Source organism: Trachemys scripta, chromosome 7 (assembly GCF_013100865.1).
Source record: "Trachemys scripta elegans isolate TJP31775 chromosome 7, CAS_Tse_1.0, whole genome shotgun sequence".
In the NCBI taxonomy this organism is placed as follows: Eukaryota; Metazoa; Chordata; order Testudines; family Emydidae; genus Trachemys; species Trachemys scripta.
The window spans coordinates 62,305,165-62,319,614 of NC_048304.1; the positions used below are offsets into that span (position 1 = coordinate 62,305,165).

The window sequence follows — 14,450 nt, forward strand, 5'->3', positions numbered from 1 at the left end:
CATTGTGGGGCGGTAGTCTTCGGGCTTGGATCACCCTGGCGGGGTCCATCTAAATAAAAGCAACCACACAATAATAGTCCTGGCTTCTGTCCTTGCCCTTGCGTGGGGGTGTGCCAACATAGTCTTTAGCCCTCAGCCTACTCAGCTGGAGCTGACACCAGTTAACAGTCTGAGGTCCTCGGGCGGGGCTGGGCTAGTAGTAGGCTATTGCCTACGCCTCCAGGTTGAGGCAGCCAGCAAATATACACAGTCAGTAAACTCTGGCCCTCTGGGTGGGGGAGAGCAGGCTTAGCCGAAGCTTCAGGCACAGGCAGCCAGCAAATATATAGTCAATAAGCCCTGGCCCTTTGGGCGGGGCAGAGCAGGGGACAGGCTTTAGCCTAAGCTTGGGGCTCAGGCAGCCAGCAAACACATACATTCTCAGGGTTCAGGTAGGGGTGAGTGCCCACTCAGTCCCGGGGCTCCAAAAGGGGTTGAGCACCCAGCAGGCAGGCTAGGGTGCTGACAGGATTGTTCAGGGAGCACAGGCCTCCTGGCCTAAGATAGAGAGTCAGCCACCCCAGGGGTTGGGGTGGCAGGGGGACATGGGCCTGCCCTACTCCACCACGTTCCAGCCCAGGGCCCTGCAGTGGCAGAGAGGTCTGCCACTGAGTTGGGTGGGGATCCAGCCGCAACACGCCGACCTAGAAATGGTCAGCCCTGTAGCCAGCCAGTCAGCTGCCCCTGGACTACTTCCTACCTCCCCAGGGTTGGTACCACAGGTATCCACCAGTCCTCGGGTTCCTCTGGGTAGAGAACGGGTAGTCCCAGTAACTCTTCATCTGGGTCCATCTTCTCCGGGGCAGGGTGTGGCGGAGCATAGATTCAGTTCCTGGGCATTGCAGAGGGGTTCATTTCCTCTGGTGGCTCCTATTCAACTGAGTAGCAGGGCCCCCCTCCCTTTATACTTCCATTCCCGCCCCGGTACTTCCGGCGGGGAAGGCAGGGAGGGTTCGGCTCTGCCCACCAAAGACAATACGCTTTAATTTTCAAAATGAGTTAAGTGTTTGTTACAACCTCGGAAATACAGTGTTCAAGAAAGGGTAATGAAAACATGAGAGGTTCAAAGGAAAAGGGTAGCTTGGAAAGGAGAAAATACTCTCTGACATAAATTTAAATGTATTTTATGCTTTAAATGTGATTTGTTCTGGATAATTTATCATAGAATATCCCTTGTGATTCATCACTAATGTAGAATAAATATTGCTTTTTAAAAGATTCACTGAAAATTGCAAAATGCAGCAGCAGAGGAATGCAAAACTTCTGTTTGGTCACCCAAGGCTCAGGAGCTGGATCCCTGCATGTGTATTATTCTCTGCTAACTAATGCTGATAACTAGGCCTCGTTAGCTTTAATCTGGATAGGATGGGTTCAAGTGGCTGTGGGACCTAGGAGCTACGGCAGAGGAGTTTCTGCATAGGAAAATGCACTGAAGAGCCAAACCTGAGAAGAAAATATAGGTTAAAGGGTGATGGTGGTAATGGTGAAGTTTTAAATTGCCCATAAAGCTAAAACCTGCATTGCGGTAAATGAGGGAATATATGTTGAATTAAGAGAGGGATGGGAAATTCACTTTCTTGGAGTAAGGTGAAGGTCAGTCCACTGACTTCTTTTTGTTCATTTGTTTGTTTTTACTGTCCTTTGATTAACAATAAGAAAACGCTTAATAACAAAAGGCAAAACAGTTCAAATTTGAACAAGTCTTATACAATGTTCAGTTAAAGGATCTTAAAACAAATGACATAGATTCTAAAAATAGATCACATCTTATCTGAATAGCACTTGCATTTTAACTAGCTAGGTTACGATCCAAGACTCCCAAGCTTCAGAGCATAAATTGATAACTGTAACCAGTTAAAACACTTTTCCTCACCATGGTAAGTATTGCTAATTGGAAGCAATTGGCCTCTATAGGAAATGGAACACTTGATTGTTGGCCTATTTTTATATGCTCATTTTTATAGTGGGTGGAATGCCTGTCAAAATAGTTAATAAAACTATAAATACACATGATGGAAGGTGAATTCATCATTTGTTTTCCTATTCATGCTAGAACCTTGCAAATGTCCATATTTTGTTGCTGGAACCCTATTGTGGACTGCTAGCCCTGCTCAATGATGCAGACTATCAAAGTAACTCTGTTCTACTATCCCAGATTAGCATATAATTACTATTTGAAATGCGGAACTGTATCTTAAAATACCACCATCATTGATTGGGGTCAGCAGTCCAAAATTTGGTTGTAGCATGTAATATAGCCAACAGAACAACATATTGCATGTACTACTACACATTGCACTAATAAGAGTTGGTATTCTATCACCACCTCTATTTTGTCAAGGTCTAAATGGTGCTTGCGGTGCTATTTTTCAATTGAGGCTTACAACCAATAAGCCTACAAGTTGACGCATGAAGGGGCATTCGAAAGCTTACATAAATGGCATATAAATGCCTTGCAGCGCTGGCTACAGCAGTGCCATGCAAACACCTGTTCTTACTTCCAGGTGACATTGTAAATAAAAAGGGGGCAGCATTATCGCCTTGTAAATGTAAACAGACTTGTTTGTCTTAGCAATTGGCTGAACAAGAAGTAGGACTGAGTGGGCTTGCAGACGCTAAAATTTTACATTGTTTCGTTTTTGACCACATTTATGTAACAAAAAAAAATCTGATTGTAAATTGCACTTTGATAATAGAGATTACACTATAGTATGTGTATGAGGTGAATTAAAATTACAATTTCTTTTGTTTATCTTTTTACAGTGCAAATATTTGTAATAAAAAATAATATAAAGTGATCACTATACTTTGTATTCTGTTGTAATTGAAATCAATATATTTGAAAATGTAGAAAAACATCTAAAATGTTTATAATTGGTATTCTATTAACAGTATGATTGAAACTGTGATTAATCACAACTATTTTTTTAATCCACTTAATTTGTTTTGCGTTAATCGCATACATTAACTATGATTTAAAGGGCAATCAATAGGGCTATCAGAGGGTTGAAGCTCAGCCTTACCTTTGCTAGATGTAGCCTACTTTCCTAGGAGTAGAGAGTGAGTCCATGGGTTACATGATGGAAGCCTGTGATTCAGCACAGCCCTTCTGGGAAAGTAAGGGTAGCCTGAGTTAGTTTGGAGAGTTTGAAGAGGGAACTTGCAGGGAGGAGTGTAGGTGAAACTCGCAGGTGAAAAGCCTTGGGGAGATAGACATGTAAGGAGCAGACACTTATGGGGTGAAAAGCCCAATTCTGAGGGCATGTCTACGTGGTGGAGTAATGTGCAGAATGGGAATGATTTCTAAAGTGTTGCATGTTAATTGGTCCATGTAGACCCAGCTGATGCACTTTAATGTAGTGCTGTTTGAAACAGTGCTACCTTAAAGTGCACTAAGGAACTTCTAATGCACACCAGCAGGGTCTGTACAGACCAGTTAGTAAGTGAACTTATGAAATCTCACCCCTGTAGTGCACATTGTTGCTCTGTGTAGATATATACTAAAAGGGATGCAAAGGACTGTGAGCCTGGAGGGAGACCTATAAGGAAGGGGGAAAACCTGATAGAAGAATGGAAAGACTTCTGAGCCTAGAGAGGTGGCTAAAGCCCATTTATAAATTGAAAGGACAAACTGAGCCCAAGGAAGAGGGCTGAGAGACTTTGATATATGTAGATATAAAATAATTTTTTTTAATGGTCATAAATTACACCTAAAAGGGGAGCAGGATTGTGAAAACACCAGATGGGATGTTTTGTTTGCATGATGGAAAGGAAACTGTGGTAGTGGGAAGGCCCACAGCCAGACTAGTTATGTCCCTCCTACAGTCATTAAAGATCCCATGATATATTTCCTGACAGTTTAGCTCCAGTGTCCTGGACAAATTCTGTTTACTATACATACTTACACAAACTGAATTCCTCCTGTAGTATTAAGTGCATAAGTTACTTTTTCACATCATGTCTGAAAAGTTATGTGGAACTATTGGTGAAGCATGGCTATTGCATTATACCTCTGACAGGGTTACATTTCAGTGGTGGATGAGGTGATCCCTGAATATGAAATGTATCGCACAATAGGTAAAGTATTGAGGCTAGGAATATAATTAATTCTAGTCAACATGGAAAATAGGTCTTGTCAAACAAACCTGATTTCATTCTTTGATGTTACAAGTTTGGTTGAAAAAGATGCATAGGTGCAAATTAGATATTTGTAAGGCATTTTAAGTTAGTACTGCATGATATTCTAATTTAAAAAAAATCACTGTACAATATCAATAAAATACATGTTAAATGGATTTAAAACTGGCTAATGGGTATCAAAAAGTAGTTGCTAATGGGGAATCATCATCAAAAGGGGCTGTTGCTAGTGGAGTTCCACAGGGATCAGTGCTAGGCTTGATGCTAGTCAACACTTTGACTGATGTGGAAATAAATATAAAGTCACTGCTGATAAAATTGGTACATGGCATGAAGATTGGCAGAGTGGTAAATAATGGTAAGGATGGCGGCAGCCATACAGAGGTGATCTGTATTGGTTGGTAAACTGGGCCCATTCAAATGAAATGCATTGCAATACAGCCAAAAGAAAAGCTGTTCATCTGGGAATAAGGAATGCAGGCCATTGCTACAGGGTGAGGGTGCTATCTCCTGGAAATTAGTGACTCTGAAGAAGATTTAGGGGTTATAGTTGATAAAGAACTAAACATGAGCTCCCAGTGCTGTAGCAAAAAGGCCCAGTTGAATCCTTGAATGTATAAAGGAGGGTATAGGAATAGGACTACAAAAACAACAAGGAGTCTGGTGGCACCTTGATTTTTACCTCTGTATCTGGCATTGGTAAGACTGATACTACAACATTGTGTCCAGTTCTGGTGTCAATAGCTTAAAAAAGGCTGTTGGGGTGTAGAAAAGTGCCACAAATGATTCGAGGTCTGGAGAAAATGCTTTAGGACAACAGACGAGAGCTCAATCTGTTCAGTTTAATAGTAAGATTAGGTTCAATACAGAGGTAAGTGGGCAAAATGTAATGGCCTCTGAGATAAAGGAGATCATATTAGACAATATAATGGTCCCCTCTAGTTCTATGGACTTATGAATGAAACAAAGTGCTGTGGAATCCTGGATATAAATACATACAGGGCTGGCTCCAGGCACGAGCCTGGCAAGCAGGTGCTTGGGGCGGCCGCTCTGGAAGGGGGCAGCACGTCCAGCTATTTGGCGGCAATTTGGCAGACGGTCCCTCACTCACGCTCCGAGTGAAGGACCTCCTGCCGAATTGCTGCTGCAGATTGCGATCGCGGCTTTATTTTATTTATTTATTTATTTTTTGGCTGCTTGGGGCAGCCAAAACCCTGGAGCCGGCCCTGAATATATAATGCATATTTTAGCATGAAGAATTTCAGAGTTTTGTGGTCATGATGTATGCAGATCAGCTGGAGCTTTCCTTCCCCAGAAAAGCATGAAGTAATGTAACACTTAAATCAGCCCGAATTTACATGCTGGTACTTTTTCTTCACACCTGCCTTCACTTCACTCCTGAAGCTTTTAATTGCTCTGGGATCTCAAAACTTCTATACAGTTTGAATTTCTCTGATACTTCACAATACCTGTGGGAATTATTTTGTTGGCAGTTATTATTTCTTGTCATGACTTTGTGATGTTAGTTGTGTTAAAATGGATAGCATTTTAGAGTTAACAGGTATTGCTCTCTGATTTAATATACATGATATGCCTTTCAGTACACAAAGATTGTAAGATTGTCTACTTTTCAAATGTAAACTGAAAACAAATTTTCTGTTTAAGAACTAAAGTAACTTTTTCCTGTTTTTTTTCCCCCTCTCCCCCCCCCCCCATTAAGGTATGGGCTGAAGCCAAATGACCAAATCTTGGCAGAGGACAAACATAAAGAAATGTAAGTTTATATACCCTTGTATTTAGGCTGACAGACACACACATGTGCATATGAATTTGCTCCTCCCCCCACCCTTTTAAAAAAGGTTTAAATCAGTTACTGTAAGAATTTTTTTGCTGTTTTCAAGACAATGTTTTTTTTTTTTCTCCCCTTAAGGCTTATCTACATGGTGGGATAAAGCACCCTATGGGGGTGTGTGATTTCTAAAGCACACTGATGTATTGCACTTTGATTCATCAGTACACACCACCAGGGTCTACACAAACACTTCCTTGAGCATACAGTACTGCATTAAAGTGCACTAGCGGACCTGTAGTGTTTACTGTCAGGGCCTGCAAAGACCAGTGATTGTGCAACATGTCAATGAGCTTTAGAAATCACATCTCCTGTAGTGCACGTTGCTGCTCTATGTAGACAAGCCCTCAAAGTTCAGTAGTATCTGCAGTGTGTTACTTTACTGTCATTGGTAGCTACATAGTTGAAGAATACTATAATGTAGCTACTGATGACATACCATAAGCAGACTGGAAATACCCTTCACCCCTCTACCCCTCCCACCCCCCACTGATTGTGGTAACTTGCGCTAAGGTGTAGTAATGATGACATAATTACTGAATGTTCACAAGCAGTGTTTTTGATATGAAATAATTTTATCTGCTGCAAACTGAAAAAGACTGTTTCAGGTAATGTCCTTTTATTTAAACTGATAATACTGCACAGTGCTTTTGCATGCTATTTGTCAGCTTCCTAATTGCTGTGATCTTGAAATGTTGCCTATTTTAGCTGAGCTAACTTAATTACTCTTTTTACATGTACAATAAGAACTTATGAACTAACCTGTGGAAGCTTTTCTTTACATAGTTATTAATTCATTGTCTTGCAGCACAACTGTCAGTAGATATTTTAATCAAACGTTGTAACAAAATCTTGAATATTTTTTTTAAAAGCTTGAAATCAGATAAGTGTTCCAAATAAATCTCAAAGCAGCATTTGAGATTTATTTGCATCCAGAATAACATGGATCTCTCCCCTCCCCCATGGCTAAATATAAACAGTAATACGAAAGGTTTACATTTAACTTTAGGGGAAGTACTGAATCTTTCCCATGTGTGGATGGTACTAATGTGCTTCTGAAATATAAATAACGTTGTTAAAATGTCAACAGAAACTATGTGGAATGGCTAAATTTCTGAATTTTCTGATCTTTGCATGCCTGCTTGCTCAGCCTTAATATTGCAATAATAGTAACTTCATATATAATTTAAAAATATCTATGGGTATCATATCCCTTAAGATAACCTAAAGCTTAAAGTAATTCTGTGTGTACCCAGGATTCTGAGATGCATGTGCATAAAATTCTATGTTGACATGCTAAGAATTTTCTTCAAACTAATTGTTTTCCTTTCCTTTGTGAGGGAACAGCCCAAGTCTGAAAATTCTAGTTTAAGCCCTGGGAGCTTTCATGAGTGCAAATTTTGTCTTCATGCTTGAGTAACTCAAAAATGTCTGAACGGATTCAGCTCCAACTTAGAAGAAAAAGAAAAAACAACACTTGTGCTGAGACCAGGGATGGAAAATTTTAGCCTAAGGGGGATTTGTAAGAAATTTAGGGCAACTAAAAAAAGGATTAGGATCTGCTAGTCCGTGTTCATTGCCTTGAAAAGCTATAAAGCAACGTTAAAGAACCACTGTCTGTTTTTGGAAGTTTGATAATTACAGCAATTACAGCCAAACTTAGGCCAATGGAGGATGGGGTTGTAAAGGGACATTAAGTTTAGGAAGTAAAAGGAGAGAATATGACTCTAAGGCTCAGTGTCCTTAGAAAAGCAGGGCCATTCTGGAGTTTATTCCCAGTTGGCTACCCTAAAATTTAAATCTAGTAATGAGAACACTTTGTAAGTGTATTTGAACCATGGAGAGGGAGGAAGTCTTAATGACCAGACTTAGAATCCTTAAGCTCCTTGGAAAGCCTTTCAGTTTTACTGAAACACAGCATTTAGCTTTGAAAGATGATAAAAATAATTAACTAAAGTTGCCTTTATAAAACTGCAGTTCCCAGTAATGAAGAAATGTCTTTTCAAATGTAGTTGGCTTGGTGGTCCATATGCAGGGCATTGGGAATAGTCTGAGATATGTGCACATGGCAAAGAGTATATCATTGCACGCTGCTCAAAACTCTTGGATAGGTGAGATTTACTGTTGAAGCATCTTTGTCCCCTGCTTAAGTATGTGAGGATATGCAGTGATACTCTGCTTCTTTGCTCACAAGAAAAGGAGTCAGTGAGTAATACTGGGTCATGATTGTGGGAAAGCACCAAGATATTTAATTTGATAAAGGCAGAGGATCAAAAACAATGTCAGTAGTCAGAATAATTGAGATATAAATGGAAAATCTGGCAGACTCCTGTCAATACTCATAGGTAAAGGCACAATCCTGCTGCTCTGAACCTAAAATCCTGAGTTTTCTCCCAAGTTTGTCCAGTTGACAGGACAAAGGAGAAGAAATAGAAGGGTTGAAGAAAACCTTACACAAAATATCCTGCTATATACAAAACACAGTTTTCATAGTGATTTGGTCACTTTCCCAGTATAAACAAAGTCAGTAAAAATTATTAGCTGCATCTTTGGTATACTCAGTTATTTAAATCCTTGTTAGCAAGAATGTGAGATCTTGTGGGCGGAAAATGTATGAAGGACATAAGAGACATGATGCCAGGGTCTGAGAAAAACAGTCTGTAATAACCAGAGTTTGTTGCATATATCCACTCTTTTTATTCACTGCAAGTCCATTAGAGTTGACATATATGAAATAGTAAATTTGAAGCCATAAAAGAGAATGTTTATTTCCAGACAGTGTTTCCTCGGTTAGTCTAAAAAAAAGTGTTTCTGGATTTCAAATATAATATTAAATCAGTATCTTAGATGTCTGTATACTAATGCGAGAAGTATGGGGATTAAGCAGGAAGAACTTGAAATGCAAGTTAATAAACACAACTATGACATAGTTGCATCACAGAGACTTGGTGGGATAACACACCACTGGAATATCGGTATAGAACGGTACAGTTTGCTCATGAAGACAGGCAGGGAAAAAAGGGAGGAAGTGTTGCGTTATATATTTAAAATATATACACTTGGACTTAGGTTGAAATGGAAATAAAAGACAAACTTGTTGAAAGTCTCTCTGGGTAAGGATAAAAGGGGTTTAAAAAAAAAAAGGGTGGTGTCATGATAGGGGATCTACTATATGTTACCTCTGTTCCCCTAAAAAACAACCCAGGGTCGCACTTGTATTAGTTTTATTACGATGCCACGGTTGAGTCAAATAGAAAAGAGCTGGAGCTTATTCATACACGCGCACACTCACCACATTCATACTCTCACGCACCCACACACTTACACAGGCGGAAAGTTACCAGAGATAGCATGGAGACCGAGAAGCCGAAGCGGGGGAGATCTGGTGTGTCCACCTATAGTCACGAATCCAGGCTGCTGAGCAGGTCAAGGAGCAGCAGCTGCCTGTGTGCATGGCTGCTTCCTTTTTCTGGAACTGGGCAGCTCCTGTCACGTACACTGAGTTTTCCTTCTGTGTCCATCGCCGAGAAGCATTCCCAGACCAGTTCCTTTCATCCATACCAGGTGGTTCTTCTCTTTACAGCACTTCGTGATTGCCTTCTCAGGGCAGATTATATCAGACACACCTGGCTCCTGTCTCTGGGCTCCTTTCTCCTTGCAGCTCCTCTCCGCCCAGTCCCACATACACTCCTTTGTTCACACTCTCTCTGAGGGATGGGATATTACAAAGCTTGGAAGTTCATACAAGTGGTAAGGTTACAGACCTTGCAAAGGTAGGGTTACCATTTTTTTAAAATAACAAAAAGAGGACACTCCAAGGGTCTCCGTCCCCGCCCCAACTCTGCCCCCCGCCCTGGCCCCACCCCAACTTCGCCCCTTTCCCAAAGTCCCTGCCCCAACTCCGCCCCTCCCCTGAACGCTCCGGCCCCCTGCTCCTCCCCCTCCCCTGCTTCCCGTGAATCAAGTGTTCGCAGGAAGCTTGAAACAGGGAGGCAGGCAGCAGGTAAGCTTGGGGCGGGGGGGCGGCACAAGGAGACACGGCCCAGTCCGGCCCCCTGGACGAGTGGCTTGGGCCCATCTCGGCTCGGGTCCTGGGGCGCCAGCCCCAGTTCCAGCCCCGGCCGAGTGGCTCCGGCCCAGCTCGGCTCAGGCCCTGGAATGCCAGCCCCGGTTCCAGCTCGGCTCGGGCCCCGGGGCACCGGCCCCGGCTGAGCAGCTCTGGTGGCTCCAGCCCGGCTCGGCTCGGGCCCTGGGGGCACCGGTTCCGGCAGAGTGCGCCGGCCCTGGCCCCGGCGGCTCCAGCTTGGCTCAGGCCCCGGGACACGGGCACTGGCTCCGGCCCCGGGGCACCGGCCCTGGTTCCGGCCGAGCGCGCTGGCCCTGGCCAAGTGGCTCCGGCCCGCCCCGGCCCCGGTGGCTCCAGCTCGGCTCAGGCCCCGGGGTACGGGCACCGGCCCCAGCCGAGCGGCTCTGGCCCCGGGGCACTGGCTGAGCGGCTCCGGGCCCGGCGACTCCAGCTCAGATCAGGCTCCGGGGCACCGGCCTGTCCGGCACCGGCCCCAGCCGAGCACCGCCGGCCCCAGCGGCTCCGGCTCTGGCCCCAGCGCAGATCCAAGCCCCACGACCGCTCCCTATTTTCCCGGACATGTCCAGCTTTTTGGAATTTCCCAAAAAGCCGGACATGTCCAGGAAAATCTGGACGTATGGTAACCCTAGCAAAGGTTACAAAACTTAAAAGGCTATGCTAACAATACCTGAAGTTACAAAGTCTGCAAAAAGGTTGCAGAACTTAATGATACAAGTTACAGATCTTACAATTGCATTTGAGCGGAGGCTTTACATAGCACTATAGATCACCTAACCAAGAAGAGGGAAGATTGAAAAATTTGGGGGACTGGACTAGATGACCTCTCGAGGTCTCTTCCAGTCCTATGATTCTGATTAATTCTCACTGTAAAGTTGACTTATTAATAAGTGTGTACAAATTTGGGTTCAAAAGAGCGCTGTATATATTTCAGGAGTGCTGCCAGTAAGCCTACTTCCTGGCCTCTTGGCCTAGTACTATGCACTCCTTTTCTGTGTTGCTCACCAACTTATATTTTATGCAAACTTTAATCCAATTTAATTGTCATTTTTTTTTCTGGCCAGAATCCCCCTTTGTGGTATCACTAAGTTATGATTTCAATATTGGTGTACAACTTTTTTGCTGTGTGTGTGTGGGGGGAATTCATGGAAGGCCTCTCTTTTTTCTAAGAGGGCAAGTACTGTTTTTTCCTTTAAACATGATTAAAGTTAAGATTTTGTCACTGTTATTTTTAGTAAAAGTCACAGGCAATAAACAAAAATTCACAGGAGCCCGTGACCTGTCAGTGACTTCACTAAAAATAACCAGGGGCAGAGCTAGGTATGGGGGAGGAATGGAGTGCCATGGCTGGGGGAGGGAGGGAGACTGACAGGCTGAGCCCCCTGCCATGGTGGGGGGCACAGTCCCAGCTCCAGTGGCCACAGCGGGGGGCACAGCCACGGGGGGCGCACAGCCCTTGATCCGCAGGGGTGCGTAGCCCAGCTGCAGCTTCCACCAAGCCCTGCCTGGGGGGAGGGGCACATGGCCCCTGCTCCGGTCCCAGCTGCTGCCCTCGGTGAAAACCGCAGGATAGGGGCTGCAGGGTCCTGGTTCTGGCCCCAGTTGCAGGGCAGGGGCGCACTGTCCTTCCTCCAGCCCTGGCTTCAGCCCCTGACCACTGAAGCCGAAGAAATCACGGATGTCTGGTAAAGTCATGGACTCCGTGACCTCCATGACTAAATTGTAGCTTTAAACATGATGCATAAGATAACATTTTTATTTAATCTGCTGCTGATCCTTTCAAGTCTCAAGAACAGCCTCCACCCTGGAATTCTAAGTATATACAAACATTTAAGTTCATAACATACTGTTATCTTTTGTAGTTGTTCAGAAGAATATTTAAATTTTAAGAAGAAAGCAAGAGACTAAACTATATTATTAGAATAGTTTACAGATGCTTAGTTTTTTAAAACTGTTCTCATACAACAACATAGTCCCTATATAAGCAAGCTAAAATTGTATATTGAAAGCTATTATATGTTGAATTTGAATAGTAAACTAGTATCTGCTTCATGGAATATTGTGAGGATTCGTTGTGTTTGCATAGGGTTTAGAAAATATAAATGTTAAAATGATGAGAGCTTAAGTGGTTTTCAATCATAAATCTCAAAGCTCTTTATAAGAACCCAAGGGGGTTGGTGGTAATCCTGTTTTATAGATGGGGAAACTGAACCACAGAGGTCAAATGGCTTGCCAAGGTTAAGCAGTACAACTGTGGCAGAGCCAAGAATAAAATGCATGTCTCCTGATTGCCTGTCCAGTGTCCTATCCATTTGACCACACTGAGTGGAGACCTATATATTTTGCAAGCTTATTCAGAAGACTTAACGTTTTACTTAAGTAAGCAAGCCTACTTTTTGCCACTTAATTTAGTTCTTAGCAAAGTTATGTCAGATGGAGTAGTTACTATTAATAGAGAAATGCATTCTTTATAGATTGGTATTTTTTAGTATGATGTGAAACATGTCAATTTACAGTGAAGGCGGATAAAAAACAGAGTGACTGGCTTATTGTCGGACAAGTTAATAAATCCCTAAAAACCCATTAACATGCCAAAGATCTTTATGCTGACCAAGCTGTATGCAAAGAAATGTTGTGCCTAATTGCTGTCTGTGTACGTTTAAAGGAATGTTTTAAATGTTGAGTGAGAGGAGCTCTATAAACTGAGAGGGTGGCTAATTTTAAAATATTTTAATAGTATACAAAGGTTACTACACTGAGAGAGGATAGATTGTTCTAGTAACTTCCGACATAAAGGGTACTACATAAATAAATTCCTCTTCTCCCTTCCAAGTTTTTCCTGTGGTTGATCCTTTTGTTTGTTTGTTTTTTTGGGGGGGAGAACCGGGGGGCTATGTAAGATGGTAAGCACCTTGCTTTGTCATTATATCAGCATGCATATCAATTGTGTTGTTTCTAAACGTACTTTCCTCTTCTACCTTACTTTCTCTGGGTTTAATTTTAAATGCATACTAACAAAAGTCCAGTTTGCCCTAGCAATTGTGTCTCTGCCTGCCTCCAGTAAGTACAATTCGGAAGCCATTAACGCTTTAATTTACAGTCCTGATTGTTAGTTTATTGTTTACATCCTAATTGTAGTATCTGGAGTTACTGCAGTACAAATATTAATCAAATCAATTTGAACTTATTTTTTGGATGTCAGTTTTTAATACAAGGATATATGGGGTTTGGGAAAGAAGTTGGGTAAGAACTTGTGATTTAAGAGACAGTTTTATATCTAAAGTTTACCAGCAGATGTAGCTTTATAGTTAATTATATTCTATATAATGCCAGCAGACTGATCTGTCACCAGGAAGGAACCTGAATGTCAAAAGTGCTGTGTCCAAAATATCTGTATTCTAATATACTAGGTACGTTGAGTTTCTGGTTGACACTTGCCTGAAATAAGGGAACCTTTATCACTGAAGTTGTCTGAAAAATATCAGTAAAGGACTTTTGTCCTAGGCTTTGTATCTTTAGTTAATAGATCTTTGAAAGGTTCACCAGAATTTACTTTGAAATAAATTAAACCCCAGGAACTTTTGTGGCTTAAAGTCTCTACCCCAGCTCTTTCCCAAAATATATTCTCCATTTTATGGATGTACTGTTAAATTAGGAAAGTTAATTTAGTGTAGATCCGTTATGGATAACTGCCTGGGAAAGGAAACTGGATATTGATATTTGCATTGCACAAGAATCCTACCAATTCAGTACAAAATAGCCTGATGTTTGAAACCAGAGTTCTAAATATTGAAATGGATTTTAAAAAGAACAGAACAACAACTATGCTCTCTTTACAGTAAAAATAATTATCAACCAAAGCAATATACTGGTTTCTGAACAAGTTTTGTCAAACTAACATTCTGTGTAGTGGCATTAAGACTACTGCAGGGCCCAACAAAATTCATTGAGGCAGTGTGAGAGAACAAGGGAGACTACTCCATCCTCATCATGGAAAATCCAAAAGGACATAGCACCCTGGCAGATTGAGTGCCACCCATATCAATCTTTAGGTAGGTCCTTAATGTTGTCTGGCTGGATAATCAGTTTATGTCCCTCAATGGCAATGTTATCATGCCACAGTGCTTGTGGTGACCACATAATTGCCAGCCATGTGGCAACATTCCTTGGTGAACATGCTATGGAATTTGTTGGTCTTCCATCCTAATAATAGAGAGGCTTGAGTACTAATGACATGACTACAAACATCTCTTATTGGACAATGATAATCTGCTGTTCTGTCTAGAGAGAAGGTGGTCTGGAGAAGCTGGAACATAAAAACAGAGAAAAAAATCCATTTTT

The 14,450-nt window shown here is 42.2% G+C and overlaps 1 protein-coding gene across 4 annotated transcripts in view; it reads left to right on the forward strand.

The window, feature by feature from the left end:
- Window positions 1-14,450, forward strand: part of ADK (adenosine kinase) — a 542,722-nt gene that overhangs the window by 65,410 nt on the left and 462,862 nt on the right. For 2 of the 4 annotated variants that reach the window (XM_034775504.1, XM_034775505.1), the window contains exon 3: window positions 5,897-5,950. The exons of the other annotated variants lie outside the window; for them this stretch is intronic. In XM_034775504.1, coding sequence (XP_034631395.1) covers window positions 5,897-5,950 — 54 coding nt within the window. The remainder of the gene's footprint in view (window positions 1-5,896; window positions 5,951-14,450) is intronic. 4 annotated transcript variants of the gene reach the window in all.